A 20638-nucleotide genomic window follows, 5' to 3' on the forward strand; every position below is an offset into this window, starting at 1 on the left:
GGAGATAAATATCGTATGTCTTCCTTCAATAGCAAATTGTGCTGCATAGAATTTTCTGAATCAAGTCCTTACACTGTGAAACCAATGACTGAGTTCTGAAGCTGCATCCTTTGGCTTGGCTCCTCTCTATCGAAGTAGTGGAACTTGCAAAAGTGATTTGCTAGTACCGTTGTAGCTTTATAGCCTAAAGACAAGTGCTCTGGAAGTGCATTTTATGGTACGGAAAAGTGCCTCGCCGAGTTGCAATGACATTCTTTCTAGAGTCTTCTCAGTTTGAGAACCAGCACGTAATGACAAATGATTATATGCACTGCGAAGGGCAAAGTTGTGACCAGTTGCAAGGTATTAGTGTGACTCATTTCCTCTATTGAGACATGATAACTCTGGCTTGATATATGGACGTGATGATGTGAGGAGGTCATCACGACTCCTGGATACTGCGTCCTTGAGGGGAAGCGACGAGACATCTTGATGTGTCATTAAATCTTCCAATGTTCTCACAATTCACATCGAGTCTGCATATGGGTTGTGCATAATTTCATTTCCGTTCAATCCGGGACACGTCCTCTATACATCTTCTCGTACTTGTCCGGAGTGTCGGTTTCGAGAGCTGTCCATTTCGATGCCCAAAAGCGCCACAAGCGCGTAAACGCCCGACGAACTTGAGCGCGTCGAGCACGAGATCGCGTCGTAGTCGTGCGACTAAGTTAGTAATTGATAATCTATATATTCTCTATCTATCGTAAAGCCGATCCTGTCGACGAAAGCTTCATGTATATACGATTAGAATGCGATCTGTACATTTGTGAATACTTCCAGCGATGCGGCCATGCCTCGAAATTCAGCCGCAGCCACAGCCTAGCAAGGCCACAAGTCGCCACACGCCCGTCCTCAGGGGAAAAAAGCTGCTTTCGTGCTGCTTGGTGAAGCCTTGTGACGCTTTGCTGCCACTTATCCTGCTTCAATGCCATGCAGCAGTAACTAGTAGAGACACGTTGATGCGATGTAGAAGGAGATGCTTTCTTGACACAGCAATCTGAAGTGTGGATGAAAGGCGGAATAAGCGCGCTTGAGGCGGCGATTTACCCACGCCTCTCAGACGACACAGGCCCCGCGCGGTAATCGTCGACCTACTTCGACTGAGCCATGGCCGGCTGGCCCACCGATTCATTGTACGCCTGCCATGAGTCCGTCGACCACTGTGTCTCCCTGAACCCTGTAGTTGTGCTGCAATACTGGACCGGATCGTCATGATGGCGGCACGCCGAGTCCAATCCTCGATCGATCCGAGACAATCTATTCGCCAAAACTACAGCGGCACGAAAGAGAGATAGCTAACGCTGTCGTGCAAGTGTCCCCGTCCGTGTAACTCACATCCTCAATCCAATCAAAATAGTCTACGTCTAATGAATTCCATCGCAGCTCAGCTTGGGAGCTCTCGAGTCAGAGCACCAGTATCTCAGCCAGTGTCATATACCAATTGCGCCGCATGGTGGGCCACACAAATAACCGAAGGCGATGCCGTCTCTGATTGGACTACTTCTGCAATGCTGCCGATGTGTTGCTTGGCTGGACCTTGCTGGATGAGAGCGACGGACCGGTGACTGGCTTCTGTAGACCAACAAAGCACAGTGAACTCGGTGAGTATCTATACAAACATTACACAGCTGTATGCAGAACTCACTGAGAAGCATTTAGGTTTAGGCCACGCTCTTGCAGGCGTCTGCCTCAAAGGTTTCGTGACAGAGGGTGCCCTGGCGGTCTGCAAAAACGAAGGTACGCGTCCGGTCTTATCTGGCATGTTGACGGTCCCAGGTTGCCTGGTGATGACGACCTCCCCGTCTTCTTCGTGACAATCCCAATTTCCAAACAGGATGGTTTCAAAGCTCTCACGCGGGTGGACAGGCTGCGGCATCACCAATGGAATGGTGTACGGGCCTTTGGTGTATGTTTTTGCACGGCCAAACTTGTCCTTGAATATGCTTTCATATGTCTGCAAAGGAACTGTTCATGCTACCACACAATCATGTACAACGGCCATAGAACTCACCACGGTCCAATAAGCCACGAAGTTGCCCTCTTCATCCGTCCTCTTAACCCATTTTGACCATCCCTCTCCTAGGTACACGCCCTCGGTAGGCATGACCCAGGGCGACGATGGACGACTGCCGGAATCATTCCAATCCTTGAGGTCAATGGTGAGTGCACAGGACAATACGGGCACTGATGAGCTGGCTGACGCACCGACTCGCTGCTTGTGCTCGTATTGCATTGTGTTCTCATGAAGTCCATCGTCTGCTGGTAGTCATCCGCCGAGGCTGGGTCATCTCCCCAATCGGACCACTCGCTGGGGGATACAGCTTGCATATGCACATCTTCTCGAGGATCCACTTGAAGGGCATTCTCTTCGTCGTTCGGGGGAGGAGTGATCATGATGATATGGCGATCAAAGAAGAACGAGTGGCAAGTGACCAGACAACAAAGGCGAACAGTGAGAAGACAGCGGACAGACTCAAGCTCTGTGCGCAGAGACTTTGCCGTGCAGGCGTACGGAAGAACCGATGGGGGTGTTGAACAAGCGGCTCGAGTATGGCGGCCTTAAATAGATAGCCGTGGCCACAGTCGAGGTTCAACATGAGCCAAACAACGTGGCCTGAACACGTTGTTTACTAGCACCAACACGTCTGTGGCAGCGGGCTCCACTCGCTTAGGGATACCTCCGGTCAAATATTATTCGCGGGAGGCAATGGGCCATGCTGTGCATACATGGTATATTCATTTATTCTGGCCCGAATACTCAAGACATTGAATGTTGCTGCCTAGCGATTGGACTTCATGGCCGATACTTTTGCACTGCGGCCACGCTCAAGCATGTAGCCTGTCAAGCTCGTCCGCATTTTTCTTGGCCACTGACGTCTGGCCCTAGCGTGGCATGCGTAGTCTCACCTCGCTTCTACTTGGTCCACATCCTTCTCGAGCCCTCCTGTGCTTATCACGGACGACAAGGCTGTGAAGAGGTGTGTGAGTAGCCCGATGGCAGGCGAGTTCATTTAGAGAACAAATATGATATTGCGTTAACGCTTGTGAGGAAAGTCTGCACGATCACGATGTCTCATATAGGGGGAGCACGTAACTCCCAATGTGTATAGTATCAAATTATTCTCCTGTGGCCCGGAGCGTGCGATTGGACGCGTTCGACTGCAAGTGGCCCAGACGCCACAGACGCGTTAGCGCCCAAAGCCAACGTGTTCGCGTCGCGCCTGAGCATTGCGTACCTGACCCTCGCCACAGCCGCCGAATTTTCTCCTCGTACTATCACCGTGCCACTCCGTGCTGAACGATTCTCTAAATTGTTTCTAGGAAGCTACCTGATGAAACTGCAGTCCGCGAAATGGTCCGCCATCGCCGGCGCCACTCGTCAGTTGGGTTTGAGTGGCGAATTTGCAATATCGCATCCTACCGCTTTTCGAGTACGTGTTCAAGCAGGTCGTTATAGGGGGATGGAGGATGAGGCCTTGAGATATGATCGGCGATTCACACAACGACAGCAGGATGGTGAGCTTCTCCACTAATGTGGATCGTGAGCTGCGCACTGAATCTGCATCGTTGAAAAGGGTATATATCCGCTCCATGAAGTTTGTCCAGCTTCAACGGAGTCATACCAGGTTATTTGAGTGCTGCCACCGCCTGTGGCGTTCAAGTTCATGGTATGGGGCAAACTGTGCAATGGCCGCCGAAGTTGATGTTCAATCGCAGAGTCTGTTCTGGTTCGAGCAAGAACGTACGGCCGGCATCTAGCTTGTTATTCTACCTTTTCCCTCTCAACATGACCATTCTGTGAGCTGGTGAAGGAATACGTCTGAGTACGTCCCTACATCTTACAATGGTGGTAATTTATGTCAGTAATACGGAAGTTCATAAACGGTTCAGAGGCAATTACCGAAACTTATTCCTATCTCACAGCTCACCCCACCTCTTGACATACACGGGGAACGGTTGTCATCAGGGCTGATTGTATCGTAGTAGTTCGCATTCGGCGCTCTCGAAGAAATGAGCAAACATGTGTGCGTGCGAGCGCCTTCACCCAGGACTTCACATACAAGTAAGACACTGTCTTCTCTTAATTATGCCGTCGAATCCCCTCTTCATCTCATACATCATCGCGTGTGCGGGCGTAGAGCTGGAACGATGTTGTCGACTCAAGAACTCGGCTTTCATGCAAACGTTTGTAGGGCGACCATCATGTTCAAGCTAGGTCCAAGATTAAATAATGGAAATGTCCGTCGTCTCCCAAGCCAAATGGAGTTCGATAAGTAGAGGGGAAAGCCAGTCGTACTAGTGCTACTATCAATAATGAGAAGCTCGAGGTACTACATATTACGACACATCAATAGCGGCAAAGAAAAGCTCGAAAACTGAGACTAACAAATCGCAGAGACGAGCCAGCATTTCATGAAAAATCATGTTTAGGAGAAGGAGAGCATGATTTGCACAAATAAACGGGATGCGAAGAAGACAGTTAGTTATTAGGAGAAAGACAACGGCAGAGGACTCGGACAACGGTTGCAGAATATACTCGTTTGGAAAAAACAAACCCCAGGAATCATGGTTCTAGATTAGTTATTCGTGCAACTTCTATAGCAAGCAGAGAGGTTCGCTTACTACATGTAGCTTGGAGATCGCAAGGCTATACATATATCGAAACTTACTACGCTATCTGGGATTGCCGTTATCGTCCAGACCTATAACGAACGTTCATTAAAATCCCATGTCAAATACAAGTTAACGTACCCAAGGTCGGATCGAAATACATCCACAAAAATGTACTGATCCTACCCATCGTACGTAGATTGGGACTGGACGGCCAACCCAAGTGCTGCGCGACGGCGGCGGTGAACTGGACGCTCGAAGACATAGTATAGCTGGCGAATGATTCTGGCAGTAATCCTACTGCTCCGAAGTCAAAGAGGCACGTCCTCCCTTCGACATCGACGCCGAAGTTGCTCTCGTCCATGTCGGACTGCGTAAAGACCAGCCGCTCATTGCAAAGGCTGACGTGTGCTACTGGCCCGGACCTGGGCGTAACCTTCGTACTAGCCTAGCCCAAGTCATATGTTAGTGGATGGCGAACACAAGAAAATACAAGCATGGACACACTTTATTCAAGTACCGCTCGATAGCCTGGATGCTTGAGAAAGACAGAGGCGCATTGTAGTCCTTGAAAAACTTATGGCGGGCGTGACCGCTTCCTAGAGGGCCAATCCGGACACGGTCGGGAGGAGGAGTTGGAAGATCACGAAGCCACTGGATTGCCAGTGCCGCCCTTTGGGGAAGGTCCGGGACTGGAGTGGGAGTAAACTTGAGGTTCTCCATAACCATGTACGACATCTGATGGTCACGATGGAAGAATTGAATGACCTCAGGAACGTGTGGCGCACTCATGTTGCTCTTTGCACACTGGAAGACGTACGTCTGCGTCTCAAATTCAGGGTACAGAGACTCGTAATCGTCGAATTTAACGAAGAATCCATCGATGACGAGGCAACGTCTGTAGCCATTCTCCCTCCAATGAGAGCGCTCGTGTTCAGCGCAAGCACGAATGATAGCGGCCTCGAAGGCGGCTGCGTCGTTGGGGGTGGATGTCATTGCTGTGTTCCTTGGATTTAAGCAAGATTAAGGGAGAGTGGTATAAGGATGCGTACGAAGATAAAAGATAATGGGCTATAAGGAAGAGGACTAGGTTGAGAGCAGAACACAAACGCAATGCTTCGGATGAAGACGCTTGAGTAAAGGTTAGAAAGAGCGAAAAATCTGATACGTACGAGGATGAAAGTCGAAGGAGAAGTCAGGATGAAAGACAAAAGTCTATGTGCAGAGACTTTGTCGTGCAGGCGCGTGGAAGAGCCGATGGGGGTTGTTGGACAAGCGGCCCGAGTATGGCCGTGTAAAATAGCCGTGGCCACAGTCGAGGTTCAACATGAGCCAAACAGCATGGCCTGCACACTCGCGCCCACACGGAGTCCGTGGCGGAGGGCTCCACTCACTCAGGGATGCCTCCGGTCAAATATTCGGGGGAGGCAATGGGTCATATTATGCATACATGGTACATGTATTTATTCTGGCCCGAACACTCTAGATATTGAATGTTGCTGCCTGAGTGATTGGACTTCATGGCCGCCGATGTTCTGGGTCACACTGCGGCCACTGTCAAGTGTCAAGCCCGTCCACATTTTTTCCTTGGTCACTGACAGTGACGTCTGGCCCTCGCGTGGCACGCGTAGTCTCGCCTCGCTTCTACCTGGCCAACGTCCTTCTCGAGTCCTCCTGCGCTTAGCACGGACAACAAGGCTGTGGGTGTCGACACTGCCCACGTTCACCAGGCCACGCAGAACGTCACCGGTGGAGTTGGACTTTTACAAGGGATACTTCAGTTACCCGCAGTCGGAGAAGCCGTTTGCAATGCAGCAGACCCCGAGAAGGCTTGCTGAGATGAGGAAGGCTCGTACGGCAAGGAGGGGAGCAAGAGAACTGGAAAGGCGTGTTCGACATGTGCCGGCGGACGACCTTCGGGAAAATGATGACGAGGCTCAGCTACAGGGGGAGTTCACGCCGGCAGTCTCGGACAAATTGACGAATGAGCGCGAACCTCAACGTCGCGCGGCACAAGCTATGGCGGGATCGGGAGAGGAGCACTAGACGATGATGATGGAACAACTGACGCAAGTCGAGGCCACGACGACGGGATTGGTAGTGCGGTCCGAGGGCGAGCCCCAGCTGCTGTCCTCGGAGGCCCAGGTTCAGATTGCCGCCATGTCGAGTTCCTTGCGCGTCGCAGACGAGATTCAGATGCCGGCGGACGCAAATGGCCCTATGAAGCAAGGGGAGGATCACAAAGATGAATGAAGGGTTGTCACGAGAGCGAGAGATTGATGGTGGCAGGCGATGTGAAGAGAGGGAGACAAGAGGTCTGCACAAATTTGTCTTAGGGTAGAGGCCGTATTCAACTACGCTGTCTCGTTCATAATCATGAATAAGCTCACACTGTATATAACGTCCGGTTTACATCCCAATGCTTTTGGAGCTTGCGTGGGACGCGTTCGAACGTGAGTGGCGCGACGGCCACAGACGCGTTACCGCCTGGGAAAAACGTGTTTGCGTCGCGCCTGCATGCGTTCTTTCTGCTTCGCCTTTGCCCAGCAGAACATACTCCAGAGACTTCATATGCTCTTTTTCATGTTATATATGAGCATTGCATGCATTAATTTTGAGGAACCGCTTGGAGCCCATGACAACTTTTGCTGAAGTTGTCTGCTATAGTCGACGCCACTCGCCACATGATATTGCAATGGCGAATGGTGGCATTGCGGCAGGCACTCCGCACTCCGCGAGCGACGAATATAAGCGCCCGTACTTCAACCGCGTCGACGCGTCTTGCCCTCCCTCTTCACACTTGTCCCTCGACCACGACCAGTGCCTTTTGTCAATCGTCCGCTTCACCTTCGAACATCTGTATGGGTTATCGCTCCCTGTGCGCATGAAATAGCTCACTTACCTTTGATCCTGCCAGATCTCTCATCGCGCATTTTCATCAATCGCCGCCACTCGACGTACTTCCACCATGTTGCTCTCCCTTCTACGGCGCATCGGCGCAGCTTTCAAGAGGAGACTCTTGCCCAACGCACAGCCATATCGCTCTGACACGGAGGTCAAGGCTGGCTGTGCGGGAGAGGTCGGCATCGAATGCGAAGTCACATCTGGGAATCTCGACATTAACACGACCAAGACGGGGAACGACAAGCTGGTAAGTCATTCAACCGCCATTTTCGTATCAATGTCGGGGCTCACCGAGTCGGAACCGTGTCGCGTATGTTTCATGTCAGTCGAACACCTCCATCTTTCACGCCTGCCACGATGTGGCAGCGACCGTCCTGAACGGTACTGTTTGTACCAACCCGGCAGCTGTTGACAATTCTGTTGTAAGCAAGGGATGGGCCATCGACGGCCACAAGTACCATACTCACTGTATATACAGAAACATGGTAGCTACCCCACGACTCTGGAAGCCGTTGACGGAGCATCACGCGGAGGACTGATCACGGAATCGACCACCTGTGTCGCGGATCGATATACATATGGGCAGCTCCAGGAGAATGCACTTGTGCAACATGGGGCGGCACAGACTATGGACGACATACCATCGGTGAGCAGTGTTCCGTGCACGATAGACATTGCAGTGACAATGGCTGATCTATGTCGGCAGGGAACCATCGATCGTACATCTGGCACTGTCAACGACGGCTCATCGATGAAGAGAGCCACGGATGACACCTCCGGTATAAGCTCGGACGAATCCTCTCCTGCCTCGACTCCGACGTCCGTGTTGGCGGATCTCCCGTACATCCCGGCGGGCCCCAACGCGGAGAGGCAAAATGCACACGGAACGGTTGTGCAACAGCCAACGCTAGCATCGATGGGTTTCGGTCCGCGGGCGAGTGTGGTACACCGTAGAAACAATGGCAACACGGTTGGGACGACGACGAACACGTACACCGGGGTGTCGACCTTGCCCACATTCAGGAGGTCGCGCAGAATGTCACCGGCGGAGCTGAACTTCTACAATGAGTACTTCAGTTACCTGCAGTCAGAGAAGCCCTTCGCCATGCAGCGGGCCCCTAGAAGGCATGCTGCGACGAGGGCGGCTCGTACAACGATGACGGAGCAGCTTGCGCATATCGAGGCCGTGATGACGAGGTTGGCCATGCAGTCCGAGAGCGAGCTCGAGCTGGTGTCTCCGGAGGTCACGGTTTAGACCGCCGTCACGTCGATTTTCCTGCGCATTGTAGACGGAAACCCGATGCAGCCGGACGCAAACGGTCTAATGGAGCAACAGAGGAACATTGAGGCGGGTGGAGGGTCCTCATGAGAGCGAGAGGTTGATGGTGGCAGGCTATGCGAAGAGAACGAAATATGGAGACTGCACGGAGTTCCGTTAGTGCTTTCTAGGAGAGACCGTATTCAACTACGCTGTCTCGTTTTGTAATCATGAATCGACTTACAATGTATATAACATGTTGTTATCGTCCCAATTTTTTGGAGCCTGCATCGGACGCATTCGGACGCGAGCGGCGCGACAGCCACAGACGCGTTAGCGCCTGATAGAAAGGCGTGTGTGCCGCGCCTGCACGTTTTCTGTCTGCTTCGTCCTTGCCCAGCAAAACATTATCGTCCAGAGACTCCATGACGCTATCCTCCGTGCTATGCGCACTGCACACATTATTTTCGAGGAGCAGCCCAGCGTCCGTGACAACGTTTGCCGAACTTGTCTGCCACAGGCGACGCCACTCGCCACATGAGATTGCAACGGCGAATGATGGCCTTATACTGCCATAGCTGACCGATTATCATGCGGTTCTATGCGCGTCGGCGTAGACGCAGTAGGTGTGCGATGCGCCTGACATCGTTTCTACAGTGGGTTCATCGCGGTGAGCTTTTTCATCTATGCCACTCGGAATCCGTGCACTGACCTTGCCTCGCTGGAATTTCCGCTATGGTAAAATTCAACTCCGGAAAATCTCATCATATTATTATTTTTTGGTAGAACTGCCTGTAGCGTTCGTGGGGGCCCACAGTTAAAGATGTCCGACATCAACGCACCAGTGGCAGACTCTCTGCCAGTTCAGCTACGACATCCGTACGTGATATACGTCCGTTACTTCCCGCTTCGACCGTATGATGACCTGATAGGATGGTAACGAAGTGCGAGTGGGTAGGTTTCTACGTCAATAAACTGGTGGCTCACATTCGTATGAACATGCAGTCCCTTGGTGCCACTCCCCACTCGTACAAGGCATCACTCGTGTATATGAACCATTGCAGCTCGTCGTACGGACAATTTCCACGAAGTATCTTCCGATGATCGCCATCTATATTCGTGAGTCAATTCAGCGCGATTTTCACAATCAGAATGCACTACGTACGAAGACCAACTTATATCGTCCTATAGGTACTCGTTTTTTCCTTCGGGATGCGTATGTGAACCATGCAACATGCTGCACGTCTGCAAGATGCGAGGCCATTGCCGGGGCGGGGAATCCTTTCCAATCTAGTCCGTCGGCACGACGTCGATGGAATGTCTACCGACTTCAGTCGCTGGAATTTCAGACAAGAGAGCTTCTATGTCCTCGTCATGCGCAGGGCCTGTTTTCCGCAGACGATCTTGGTGATGATGTTCGCGTTTCGCCAGGAAGAATAGCGAGTCGATGTGGCCGGCATGAGCGACTAGATGGCCTTCGCCGTCGAGGAGTACAACGACCTTGAATAGATGTCAATGATCCTGCAATGGCGATGGTGAAAAGCGAGCGGTTGAGCGGCCAGCTTCGGAACAGGCAGATTACTGTCGAGATACGCGCGGCTATTACCCGATTGAGAGACGTCGGGCCTGGCGGTATGGCATTGTGCGCCACAGGCGCGCTTGAGTGGCGTCTCGAAGACTCATCACTTTATTCATTGCGCACATATCGCGCTCAATTTCTGTAAGTTCTGCAACGATAGCCAATGTTACATGGGCATTATGCATTACTCATATCGATACACACAGGACTTGATTCTGTTGCGCATGACAGTGAAATGGGAGATGGGAGCTCTTGTCATTGGTTAAATTCCATGGTTTATCGGGCTCGTCCCTCCCCCATTTCCAACTCTCCCGACAAGTATTTGTCCTCGACCAACGAAGGAATCATTCGTGTCTCACCCGCTTCCTTCTACAGCACCTCTATCAATGATCGCTTCCTCGTGAGTGTATAGCAGTTTATCTATCCGACAGCCACGTTGAAGGAAACTGTGATCCAGGATTCGATGGGTACGGAGCGTATTACAAAGGAACCAACAGTCTGAGGGCCGATGAACAGCCTTCCCGAATGGGCCGCCGAGACTATGGTATTGCGTTCTTTTATTCTGATGGCGTTCATAAGGCGGCTACAAAGAAAGTCAGGTTGAGTCGAGAGAGACGGCAATACATATCATTTCTCACTTGTGACATTTGTACTGAGGGTAAATACCCGCAGGGATGCGACGTCAATGAAAGCAGTGCCCTCGTCCAGGGGGTTCGTCATGCAGCTTGCGAGAGGAGATACCATCGGCGACACGGACAAGCTGGACTGCCCCAAAGATCGCTAGGATGTGATCGGGACCACACAGTACCCGCTTAAGAGGGGGAGGCGAGGAGTCCAATTGGAGGGAGCGGGGATATGAAGCAAGTCCGTGGAGGCTCCTACTGCAGAAAGTTGTCGTTGTCCGGTATCGCCGGTCGTGTACTAAACAGTTGTAACATATCCAGTAGAAGGTTTCTTACCGGCAACGAACCTTGCATCTGGCGCCATGGCATGGCATGTCAAGAGCGAACCGGCAAAGGAATGAGAGGAAGATCTGGCCAGGAAGTAAATGGAGCACGGAAAAGTATGGTACCTCGAGTGGATAGCGGATAAAAATGCGAATGCTGCGGTGCAGGATTATGCAGGATGTCCTGCAAGAAAAGACCGTAGTAAGCGACGTAGTCTCCGTCACGAGACAGAGCTGATGTAGATCCTACGAACAGAATCTTTTCTTCCAGTTTACGAGTGCACGCAATTAGACGTGTATTGCATAACGGTCGCTGGCGCGTTGGCACCAAATAACATGTTCGTGCCGCACGTTCTTTCTTTCTTTTTCCTTGGCCTTCACGCACAAGCGACGCCACAGAAAGGTGGCTACCTTGCAGATGCCTCATCTCCGGACATGGCCTTTGTTCTAATGCAACGTATCATATATCGTTGCAAGCCACACGAAATGTTCAGACGCACTAGAAATCAAGTCTCGGGCTTGGAAAGGGAGACACAATAACAGCAGAAATGCTTGGCTAACTCCAGCTATCGTCGAAAATGGTGGGCAATGGCCACGAGGTCCATGCGTGGGCGCGAGCCTCCGAGATAGGCGCCTACTCTAAAGTCAACCGCGACGCGCCTTGTCTTCTTCTTCGCACTTATTCTCCTACCACCACAAGTGTTCATCACCATCCGCCCACATCGCTTCTTGATAGTTCTTGTCATCAGAACCCTTCATAACAAAATCAGACTCACCTTTCTGACACCTCAGTCCATCGAGTACCATTTAAACATTGAGTTTGCCACCCGACGCACTGCGCCACAATGTTCAGCTTGCTCAAGAGGGCCCATGCGGCCATCAAGAAGTCGATTAAACGACTGAAGAAATTGCGACACACTTTTGTGGAGCACAACCATGTGAAAGGGCCTACAGGTGCCATCTTCGAGGCGATCACTGCGAGTACAATCACATACACGGATGACGACAGGGACGACATCTTGGTGAGTTATCCAGCTGCCAACTTCGTGTCTGTGTTTGTGCTCACCTCATAACGCTGGTCATCGCGGACGTCGTACAAAGTCAATATGCTTCACGGTCGACGGATTTGAGGAACACGCATTGGCAACGGAGGGCGATGATGGATGCACGGATGCTTCGGATGAGTACGAGTCTACGGTAAGCACAAAGGCATCGGTCAGTTGGTGCACAAGGTATTCAATGTTACTGCAGTTCCACATGCGCTTCGGCGCGCGGGTTCTGCAACCGATCCCAGAGATTGGGGCTGGCAACTTCCCCGAACCAGTGCTCTATCTCGATGGCTGGAACAATACGGCAGAGTATGAGGACGAGCATGTCCTTGCAGAGCAGGGATGCTTTGAATCAGAGGTAAATAACAACTCACCCATGATGCACGGCATAAGGATGTCGATAGCGGCTTCGCGTCTATAGGTTGCTGATAAGTTGCGCAGGACATCAACAACGGCAACGAGCTTGAAATGATCCGCAGAGTTGAGACGTCCGGTACCGAATCCGATGAATCTTCTTTCCTGCCTACTCCGCCTTCCCTGTCGTTCAATACCGCGCCAACTCAGCAGATTCGCAGGTCGGTGGTAGGACAGACTACGGTCGAGGTTCCTCAGCACGTAACATCGGCGCGGCTTCCATCCATTGCATCATGCGAACGGGTTTTCGCACGATGTCTGGACATTGGAGCAGCGTACACGGCACGCGTTGCGAAAGCCGATAAGGTGCAACATGACATGGAACTCACGGAGGCGCGACGTCTCGCGAATCCACAGGCTATCGCGGAGGTTGCTGAAGAGGCTGGACCGACGCAGCCTAACACGATATGGCACATCGCCACGGAGCTTGTAGCAGCAGCTGGGGTCACAGAAGCAGAGACTGAACATATATCGGCATGGTCCGCATTGAGCGATATCCCCGACTACGTTGACAAGACTATGGCATGGGATATTTTCCTGGGCGAGATCTTCTACAAGCTGAAGCCTTCCCATGAGCTGAAGCCGGGAATGGCACTGGCTGCTATGAGGGCGTTCAACAAGAGATATCCTGAAAACCGTTTCACCTTGGTCGAAACGCCGGTTGCCGCCCCGAAGGTAAGCAATATCGTGCATCCGCTCAGAGGGACGAGAAGAGGTGACACGTGTCCACAGGACCGCGAGCGTTCCAATGTGGTGGATGGGCAGAAGCGCAAGACCGAGGTGCCTACGAACCATTCGAGGGGAGTCAGCTCTGCTGAGGGTGGCCAGAGGATGAATGCGTCCATGGATGAGCCTCGCAAGCAGGCTGTCAAAGAATCTCGTGTGTTGGGGAAGGAGCATCGTGCACACGACGAAGAATTCGAGAAGCGGTGGGCTGCGGAGTACTGCAGCACGATCTATCTTCAAGCGTGGATGCATCTTGCGGGCATGACGTTGGTCCTTCGTGACATCAAGCAGAAGCAGAGGCAACATGCTCGTCAGAAAAGAGAGAGGCGTCTGTGCGGAGGTGGAGGCATATGAGCTGAATGAAAAGTCAAAGAGTCCGTTGAGAGGTTGAGGTGCTCGAGCAGTAGATATACGAGCGTTCCATGATGTGGCTCTAGGAGACCATATTCAACTACGTCATCTCATTGATATGATTGAATAGACTCACACAATGTATGTCAGTACTATTATTTATACGCCTGTCGCGGAGAGACACGTTCAAGAGCGAGTGGCAACTGCAGCCACAGATGCGTTGGCGCCCGATAACGCATGCTCACGCCGCGCTCAATCTCTCGTTTGCCTTCGTCTCCTGCCAAGCGGCAGTCACATCCAATGCTCCGGTCGCGTTGCAACTGGTTTACAGTTCTTGCTGGAAATGGCGTACAAGATGATGTCTCCTCCACGGTACTTTGTCGCGGCCTAAGCTTGCTGTCGTTGGCATACCGCCCGCCACTCGATTGGCCACGACATAGCTTCTGCGTGACAATGGCTTCTGTGAGATTTCAACTGATGCTTGAGGTTACGAAGACATACATTGTCACCATCAAATAATCTTCTGCGTGTCGTGAGCGGAATCTTCCTGGAACTACAGGGCCGTCAGATGCCACTTAGCCGAACGGCCAGGGTTACGGGTGAGCTTATTGCTGTCGTAGGCTAAATATTATGTGCTTACATCGCACTATCTGGTGCTCATAGACCCGACATCCCAACGGGTTTCTAATGTCACAGAACCAGTAACAATTTAGGCCGTATAGGCAGGAATGGCGGCGACTCTGAGCCACTCGTGATTTGGAATATCCCAATTAATGAAGGCCCGAAATGCACAGGATTCAACTGAACATGAAAACTCGTCAGGCTGTCTGAGAATGTTCGGATGACTTACGGAGCACTAACATCACTCTGTAGATTCAGCGCTTTCCCCCGTATGCATGAATTAATATGCGCATTGTAAGTGCGCTGACTCGTACGTCCTCTAACGAGACTGCCAGAAGAGCCAAATGATATCTTCCAAGGGAGACTAGTACTGGTCAACGCCATCGTTCACCACTCTGGTGGCAACTGAAACGCTTGCTACGCACCAACGGCAGCTTCCTTTCCCCAAGCTTTCGCTGCAAGTCAGGTCGCCCATCATCTTGTCCCTCCATGAAAAATCCTAGCCTTTCGGTGTTGCTATCCATGTTGTTGCTGTCAGAGACTATCACGGAGCTATCGCGACGTTATGGCCGGGCGAGAATCAATGCAAACTGTGAAGACACATCCATCTCCATCGGGCATGCTGAATCGACTTCTTGGAGACCATCTCGTCTGTGCATGAACCGTCTTGATGATAGCAAATTGCATGCCGAATAGGTATGCACTCTTCCACTGAGATCTTGTCCAACATCCCGGCCTCGATGGTGGTTAAGTGCACTTGACACCAACTGTGTTGACGCTGAGCGTGGACAACGCGCAAGATACTCTGACACAAAGGAATGGAGACAGGATACACTACATCGCTTGAGCGACACGCGGACGAAGTTGCACGATTCGGGCGTGTGGCGTAGCCTCGCCTGCGCCGCTGTCGCAGTCTCTCGCAGCTAGAGTTTCACTTTTTCGAGTGGCCCATTCACTGAATTCCACAATGAGACATAGAGTCTCCGGGCAACCATGAATTGAGAAATTACCATCACTGTTTCCGCAGACTCGAAGGAGCAAGACGGTGGTGCATTCTCATTCCGTAATCATTACGTAACATCGATAAGATTAGATCCGTGTACTTAATCAAAATTTCGACTCATCCTCGAGAGAGAACGATGTCTACACCATCTATCACAGTAGCAGCCCGCTCTAGAGGACGACCGTGCGTTCCTGTTCGGTAAGTCACATCCAATTTTTGAGAAAATGTGTTAAGTACTCCACCTCAAAAGATCGCCGTCGTTGCGTTCGCTAGCTGAGTCCACACGCACTTTCAAGCACGGTTGGTACGTGACTTCACGATGCTCCTTCGTATCCCCATAACGTTTTCATTAGAGACGATGCTGGAACTCCATGGGTCTTCCCACCTAACTCAGACAAGGCGTGATACTCTCCTGAAGAGCATCCAAAAGCGTTGTCCGAAAATCGTCTCCGTGGACGCAGTCCATCTGCACCTCGTCGACTCACCTGAGGAGGAATTGTACCAACCAGGATCTAAGCCGCAGCTCGTCCTCAGTCGCTTGCTTCAGTATGGAGATGACATCACGCTTCCGGGCACCGCCGATGCCTTGCGCGCAGAGCACAACATTGCCTTTGTCTTGCCCCGCCCAGGATCTGTATCTCCCTGGTCCAGCAAGGCAACCGATATCGCTGCAATATGTGGGCTGAAGAAGTACGTCAAACGTATCGAGCGAGGTGTCATCTTTGTTTTCAAGACTTCGGAAGGAGACCTGACGAAGGACGACCTCGCCTCCTTCGCGGACCTCATACATGACCGTATGACTCAGGTCGTCCAGCTCACGCACCCTGATCCCGAGGTCATATTCTCTCACAAGACTACAAAGCCTCTCGTCACCGTTGACCTGATATCAGACAGCAAGAATGCCGGAGCTGCTCGCGAGAAGCTGGTCGCTGCAAACAAGGAGCTAGGGTTGGCGTTGTCTTCCGATGAGATTGACTACCTGGTGGACGCATTCGTGTCTGGCTCCTCTCCTATCGGCCGCAACCCCACCGATGCCGAGCTATTTATGTTCGCTCAAGTCAATTCCGAGCACTGCAGGCACAAGATATTCAATGCATCGTGGACTGTCGACGATGCCTTGCAGGATACGTCTCTATTCCAGATGATCAGGAACACAGAGAAGGTCTGCGGGAAAGGAACGATCTCAGCCTATTCGGATAACGCAGCAGTGTTTGAAGGACATTCCGCCCCTCGCTTCGGAGTCTCATTCGCGGACCAAGCGTCTCCGCGGTATGAGGCGCAGGTCGAGGATATGCCCATTCTCATCAAAATCGAGACCCACAACCACCCGACCGCCGTGTCGCCGTACCCTGGGGCGGCAACTGGATCGGGAGGTGAGATCAGAGACGAGGGCGCTGTCGGCCGAGGATCAAAGCCCAAAGCGGGTCTCGCGGGCTTCACCGTCTCCAACCTGCTGATACCTGGCTTCGAGCAGCCCTGGGAGACGGACTTTGGCCACCCCGCTCACATCGCGTCTGCTCTTGACATCATGATCGAGGGCCCCCTCGGCGCGAGTGGGTTCAACAACGAGTTCGGACGCCCTGCTTTAGCCGGATACTTCCGCACGTTCGCAGAACGCGTTCCTGCTGGTACAGAAGGGGAGCTGGAGACTCGTGGTTACCACAAGCCGATCATGATCGCTGGCGGTCTGGGTAACGTCCGTCCCTCCTTCGCGATGAAATCTAAGATTTCTCCAGGAGCCAAGATCATCGTGCTTGGTGGCCCCGGTTTACTGATCGGTCTTGGCGGAGGAGCAGCAAGCAGTCAAGTGTCCGGTGCCGGCTCGGCTGAACTGGATTTTGCGAGTGTGCAACGAGACAATGCGGAGATGCAGCGGCGCTGTCAGCAGGTCATCGATGCGTGCGTCTACCTCGGTGAGGGAAACCCTATACAGTCCATCCACGATGTCGGCGCCGGTGGTCTCTCGAACGCTCTGCCGGAGCTGGTGCACGACTCCGGTCTGGGAGCTATCTTCGAGATACGTGACGTCCTCGTGGCGGATACGAGCATGTCGCCCATGGAGATCTGGTGCAACGAGAGTCAGGAGCGATACGTCCTCGCCATTTCACCAGAGAAGGAGTCAGATTTCACTGCACTGGCACAGCGTGAACGATGTCCCTTTTCCGTCGTCGGTGTTTCGACGGTGGAGGAGGAGCTCATCGTCACAGATCGCCTATTTAAGACGGATGTCATCCGGCTGAAGATGTCAACGTTGTTCGGCAAGCCTCCCAGGATGCACCGCTCCGACTCGACCAAGCTGATCACCTACGTCCCGTTCGATACCTCGCTGGCTCGGTATGTGCCCTCAGCTACCACCTCCCAGGACCGCATCGCTGCTGCTGTCCACCGCGTTCTCCGCCTGCCTTCCGTAGGCTCCAAATCATTCCTCATCACGATCGGAGACCGCTCCATCACGGGTCTCGTCGCCCGGGATCAGATGGTCGGGCCCTGGCAGGTACCCGTAGCGGACGTCGCCGTCACCCAAGCGTCATACGGCTTCGACGTGCCCTTCGGAGAGGCAATGGCCATGGGCGAACGCACACCATTGGCGTTGCTCAGCGCAGCAGCGTCTGCCCGCATGGCGGTCGCAGAATCCCTCATGAACCTCACCGCCGCTCACATCGGTGATCTGAGCCGCGTGAAGCTCAGTGCGAACTGGATGTGTGCCGCGTCGAAAGCGGGCGAGGGTGCGGCGCTCTACGCGGCCGTCAAGGCTATCGGTATGGAGCTCTGCCCCGCGCTCGGTGTGGGCATCCCCGTGGGCAAGGACTCGATGTCGATGTCGATGAAGTGGAGGGAGGGCGAAGAGCAACGCGAGGTCAGCGCGCCTCTGTCCCTGATCGTGACCGCGTTCGCGAGAGTGGAGGATACTGGCGCAACCTGGACTCCTCAGTTGCAGACTGATGCTGGCGAGCCTACTGTGCTTGTGTTCTTCGACCTGGCAGAGAGTAAGCAGCGCCTTGGAGGGTCGGCTGTGGCGCAGGTGTTCAAGGAGATTGGCTCGGAGGCACCAGACGTCGAGAATGCTGCACAACTTAAAGTGTTCCTGATCGGCTGTCGGACTGTTCGAGAGAAAGCATCCGGGCTCGTTCTTGCATACCACGACAGGTCAGATGGAGGATTGTTCACAACACTGGCAGAAATGGCATTCGCTGGGCGTGTTGGCGTTGATGTCTCCCTCGATGAGGTTATGGTCTCTGGCGATCCCATTTCGACCCTATTTAACGAAGAACTCGGTGCCGTCATGCAGGTCTGTCAGTCACAAGTTGATGAACTTAAGAGCATCTTCGCCAATGTCGGGTTCCCGGTGGCGTGCATCCATATCATTGGTCAAGTGTACGAGACCGATGAAACATTCAAGATCACGCAACAAAATGCAACCATCTATACCAGTACCCGGGCAGAGCTGCAGCGCATCTGGGCAGAAACTTCTTACAGGATGCAGTCACTTCGGGACGACCCCGTCAGCGCGAAGGAGGAATACGACCTCATCAGTGACGCATCATACAAAGGCATCTATTACGATCTCTCCTTCTCGCCCGAACCGGCCCGCGACATCTCCCACCGCCCCAAGGTGGCTATCCTCCGTGAGCAAGGCGTCAATGGCCAAGTCGAGATGGCATGGGCGTTCACCGCAGCGGGCTTTGACGCGATCGACGTGCACATGTCCGACATCCTCAGTGGCGCCGCCTCCTTAAGCGCGTTCCGCGGCTTCGCAGCTTGTGGCGGGTTCTCCTACGGCGACGTCCTCGGCGCAGGCAAGGGCTGGGCGAACTCGGTACTACTCAACGCGCACGCGCGCGGCGAGTTTGGCGAGTTCTTCGCGCGGGAAGACACGTTCGCGCTCGGCGTGTGCAATGGGTGCCAGTTCCTGAGTCACCTGCACGAGATCGTGCCCGGCGCGCATGCGTGGCCCGCGTTCAAGCAAAACCGCAGCGAGCGCTTCGAGGGCCGCGTGTGTACTGTGGAGATCGTACCTAGTGCGGTGACGAGCCGCTCGGTGTTCCTGCACGACATGGCAGGCTCGCGGCTGCCCGTGGCGGTGGCGCACGGCGAGGGCCGTGCGGCGTTTGCGAGCGAAGAGGACCGGGAGAAGCTGGAGGCGCAGGGACTGGTGGCACTGCGTTATGTTGACTCGACGGGACAGCCCACGGAGATGTACCCGCTCAACCCGAACGGCAGCCCGGGCGGTATTACTGGGTTGCATACGCCAGATGGGCGTGTGCTGGCGCTGATGCCCCATCCTGAGAGAGTCGTCAGGCTGCAGTGCAACAGCTGGTATCCTCCCGAGTTTAATGACTCTTGGAAGGGGGTGGGTCCGTGGTTCAGGCTCTTCCAGAACGCGCGGAGATGGTGTGGAAACTAAAAGAGCGCTGAGCTCGTTTGATGTTCTCTAACATAAGATTGATGTACCCAGACATAAATATACATAGCAGAATCCAGTGTTGCGGGTGATATCCCGCTGCTAGGAGGCGCTGATGAGCACAAGGTCCGGTACGACTGCTTCTCTCCGCCGCCGATGTGAGCAAAGAGTAGTCTGCAAAGTAGAGTGATTATATCGCGTCATACTCGCGCATTTGGCTCCAGCTTAGGAGATAAACCTACTTTAGCGTTCAATACATGGCAGTTTGCCTGCGTCCTCCGCAATGAAGAGGCGACGGACATATCATGAATTCACAGTTAGATGACGTTGAAACAGATATTACATCGAAGAAAACAGATATCGTCGAAGACATGATAACATCACCAGAGTACAGTAGGCGTTTATGAAATCCAAAGCTCCGATGGCAGCAGAGTCATAGTGCCTGTCTTGTTTGTAACCTAGCGAGAGGGTCGTGTGAACAGTGACACAGTTCTCGTAATGCTGTGCCAGCGCGCGAACATAGGAAGGAGGACGAAGCAGGCGGGTATGCAGTTGATGTCGTTGTCAGCCAGTAGTGTTACGCGTCGGAATAACGAAGCGGTGCGCGCGTTCCTAATGAGACAGAATTCCGCAAACCACTCGGTGAGGTCGCACGGCATCCTAGGATATACAGAAGCTGTCCACTCGAAACCCAAGGTCCCTGGCGCATTGGCGCGGGCAGAGCTTCGCCAGCGA

The 20638-nt window shown here is 53.0% G+C and overlaps 10 protein-coding genes across 10 annotated transcripts; 6 read left to right on the plus strand and 4 right to left on the minus strand.

The window, feature by feature from the left end:
* The first annotated feature begins 1563 nt into the window (after nt 1-1563).
* On the plus strand, nt 1564-2855 carry LAESUDRAFT_312295 (uncharacterized protein). The gene is made up of 6 exons (XM_040901962.1): nt 1564-1640; nt 1699-1945; nt 2002-2071; nt 2123-2198; nt 2288-2769; nt 2824-2855. Exons 2-5 carry the CDS (start codon nt 1875-1877, stop codon nt 2572-2574), a joined length of 504 nt encoding a protein of 167 aa, XP_040761910.1. The 5' UTR covers nt 1564-1640; nt 1699-1874; the 3' UTR covers nt 2575-2769; nt 2824-2855.
* A 114-nt stretch (nt 2856-2969) lies between these two features.
* Nucleotides 2970-4055, plus strand: LAESUDRAFT_728402 (uncharacterized protein). Its single transcript, XM_040909434.1, has 5 exons — nt 2970-3040; nt 3094-3555; nt 3615-3707; nt 3757-3898; nt 3964-4055. Exons 2-3 carry the CDS (start codon nt 3372-3374, stop codon nt 3632-3634), a joined length of 204 nt encoding a protein of 67 aa, XP_040761911.1. The 5' UTR covers nt 2970-3040; nt 3094-3371; the 3' UTR covers nt 3635-3707; nt 3757-3898; nt 3964-4055.
* Nucleotides 3788-4300, minus strand: LAESUDRAFT_728403 (uncharacterized protein; the record flags this gene model as incomplete). The annotated part of the gene is made up of 3 exons (XM_040909435.1): nt 4179-4300; nt 3931-4102; nt 3788-3863 (listed from the first exon to the last, which is right to left on the minus strand). Coding segments are annotated over exons 1-3 (268 nt in total), but the record flags the coding sequence as incomplete, so codon positions are not given.
* Nucleotides 4233-6046, minus strand: LAESUDRAFT_703740 (uncharacterized protein). Its single transcript, XM_040906529.1, has 5 exons — nt 5823-6046; nt 5703-5766; nt 5158-5648; nt 4792-5098; nt 4233-4742 (listed from the first exon to the last, which is right to left on the minus strand). Exons 3-5 carry the CDS (start codon nt 5644-5646, stop codon nt 4714-4716), a joined length of 825 nt encoding a protein of 274 aa, XP_040761913.1. The 5' UTR covers nt 5647-5648; nt 5703-5766; nt 5823-6046; the 3' UTR covers nt 4233-4713.
* Nucleotides 5700-6986, plus strand: LAESUDRAFT_312391 (uncharacterized protein). Its single transcript, XM_040901963.1, has one exon. It carries the CDS (start codon nt 5827-5829, stop codon nt 6694-6696), a length of 870 nt encoding a protein of 289 aa, XP_040761914.1. The 5' UTR covers nt 5700-5826; the 3' UTR covers nt 6697-6986.
* Nucleotides 6987-8171: 1185 nt separating this feature from the next.
* Nucleotides 8172-8971, plus strand: LAESUDRAFT_728410 (uncharacterized protein). The gene has a single exon (XM_040909436.1). It carries the CDS (start codon nt 8591-8593, stop codon nt 8807-8809), a length of 219 nt encoding a protein of 72 aa, XP_040761915.1. The 5' UTR covers nt 8172-8590; the 3' UTR covers nt 8810-8971.
* A 139-nt stretch (nt 8972-9110) lies between these two features.
* LAESUDRAFT_312528 (uncharacterized protein) lies at nt 9111-10177 on the minus strand. The gene is made up of 5 exons (XM_040901964.1): nt 9978-10177; nt 9800-9923; nt 9655-9737; nt 9525-9604; nt 9111-9463 (listed from the first exon to the last, which is right to left on the minus strand). Exons 1-5 carry the CDS (start codon nt 10074-10076, stop codon nt 9412-9414), a joined length of 438 nt encoding a protein of 145 aa, XP_040761916.1. The 5' UTR covers nt 10077-10177; the 3' UTR covers nt 9111-9411.
* A 935-nt stretch (nt 10178-11112) lies between these two features.
* Nucleotides 11113-12019, minus strand: LAESUDRAFT_312635 (uncharacterized protein). Its single transcript, XM_040901965.1, has 4 exons — nt 11838-12019; nt 11592-11784; nt 11362-11521; nt 11113-11269 (listed from the first exon to the last, which is right to left on the minus strand). Exons 2-4 carry the CDS (start codon nt 11762-11764, stop codon nt 11204-11206), a joined length of 399 nt encoding a protein of 132 aa, XP_040761917.1. The 5' UTR covers nt 11765-11784; nt 11838-12019; the 3' UTR covers nt 11113-11203.
* On the plus strand, nt 11994-13880 carry LAESUDRAFT_751260 (uncharacterized protein; the record flags this gene model as incomplete). Its single annotated transcript, XM_040911654.1, has 5 exons — nt 11994-12359; nt 12439-12534; nt 12589-12744; nt 12828-13475; nt 13533-13880. Exons 1-5 carry the CDS (start codon nt 12183-12185, stop codon nt 13878-13880), a joined length of 1425 nt encoding a protein of 474 aa, XP_040761918.1. The 5' UTR covers nt 11994-12182.
* Nucleotides 13881-15656: 1776 nt separating this feature from the next.
* LAESUDRAFT_682933 (phosphoribosylformylglycinamidin) lies at nt 15657-20047 on the plus strand. The gene is made up of 3 exons (XM_040905808.1): nt 15657-15699; nt 15752-15805; nt 15855-20047. The coding sequence occupies exon 3, from the start codon at nt 15860-15862 to the stop codon at nt 19904-19906; it is 4047 nt and encodes a 1348-aa protein (XP_040761919.1). The 5' UTR covers nt 15657-15699; nt 15752-15805; nt 15855-15859; the 3' UTR covers nt 19907-20047.
* Nucleotides 20048-20638: the final 591 nt, after the last annotated feature.

This window comes from Laetiporus sulphureus, assembly GCF_001632365.1.
Source record: "Laetiporus sulphureus 93-53 unplaced genomic scaffold LAESUscaffold_34, whole genome shotgun sequence".
Taxonomy (NCBI): Eukaryota; Fungi; Basidiomycota; class Agaricomycetes; order Polyporales; family Laetiporaceae; genus Laetiporus; species Laetiporus sulphureus.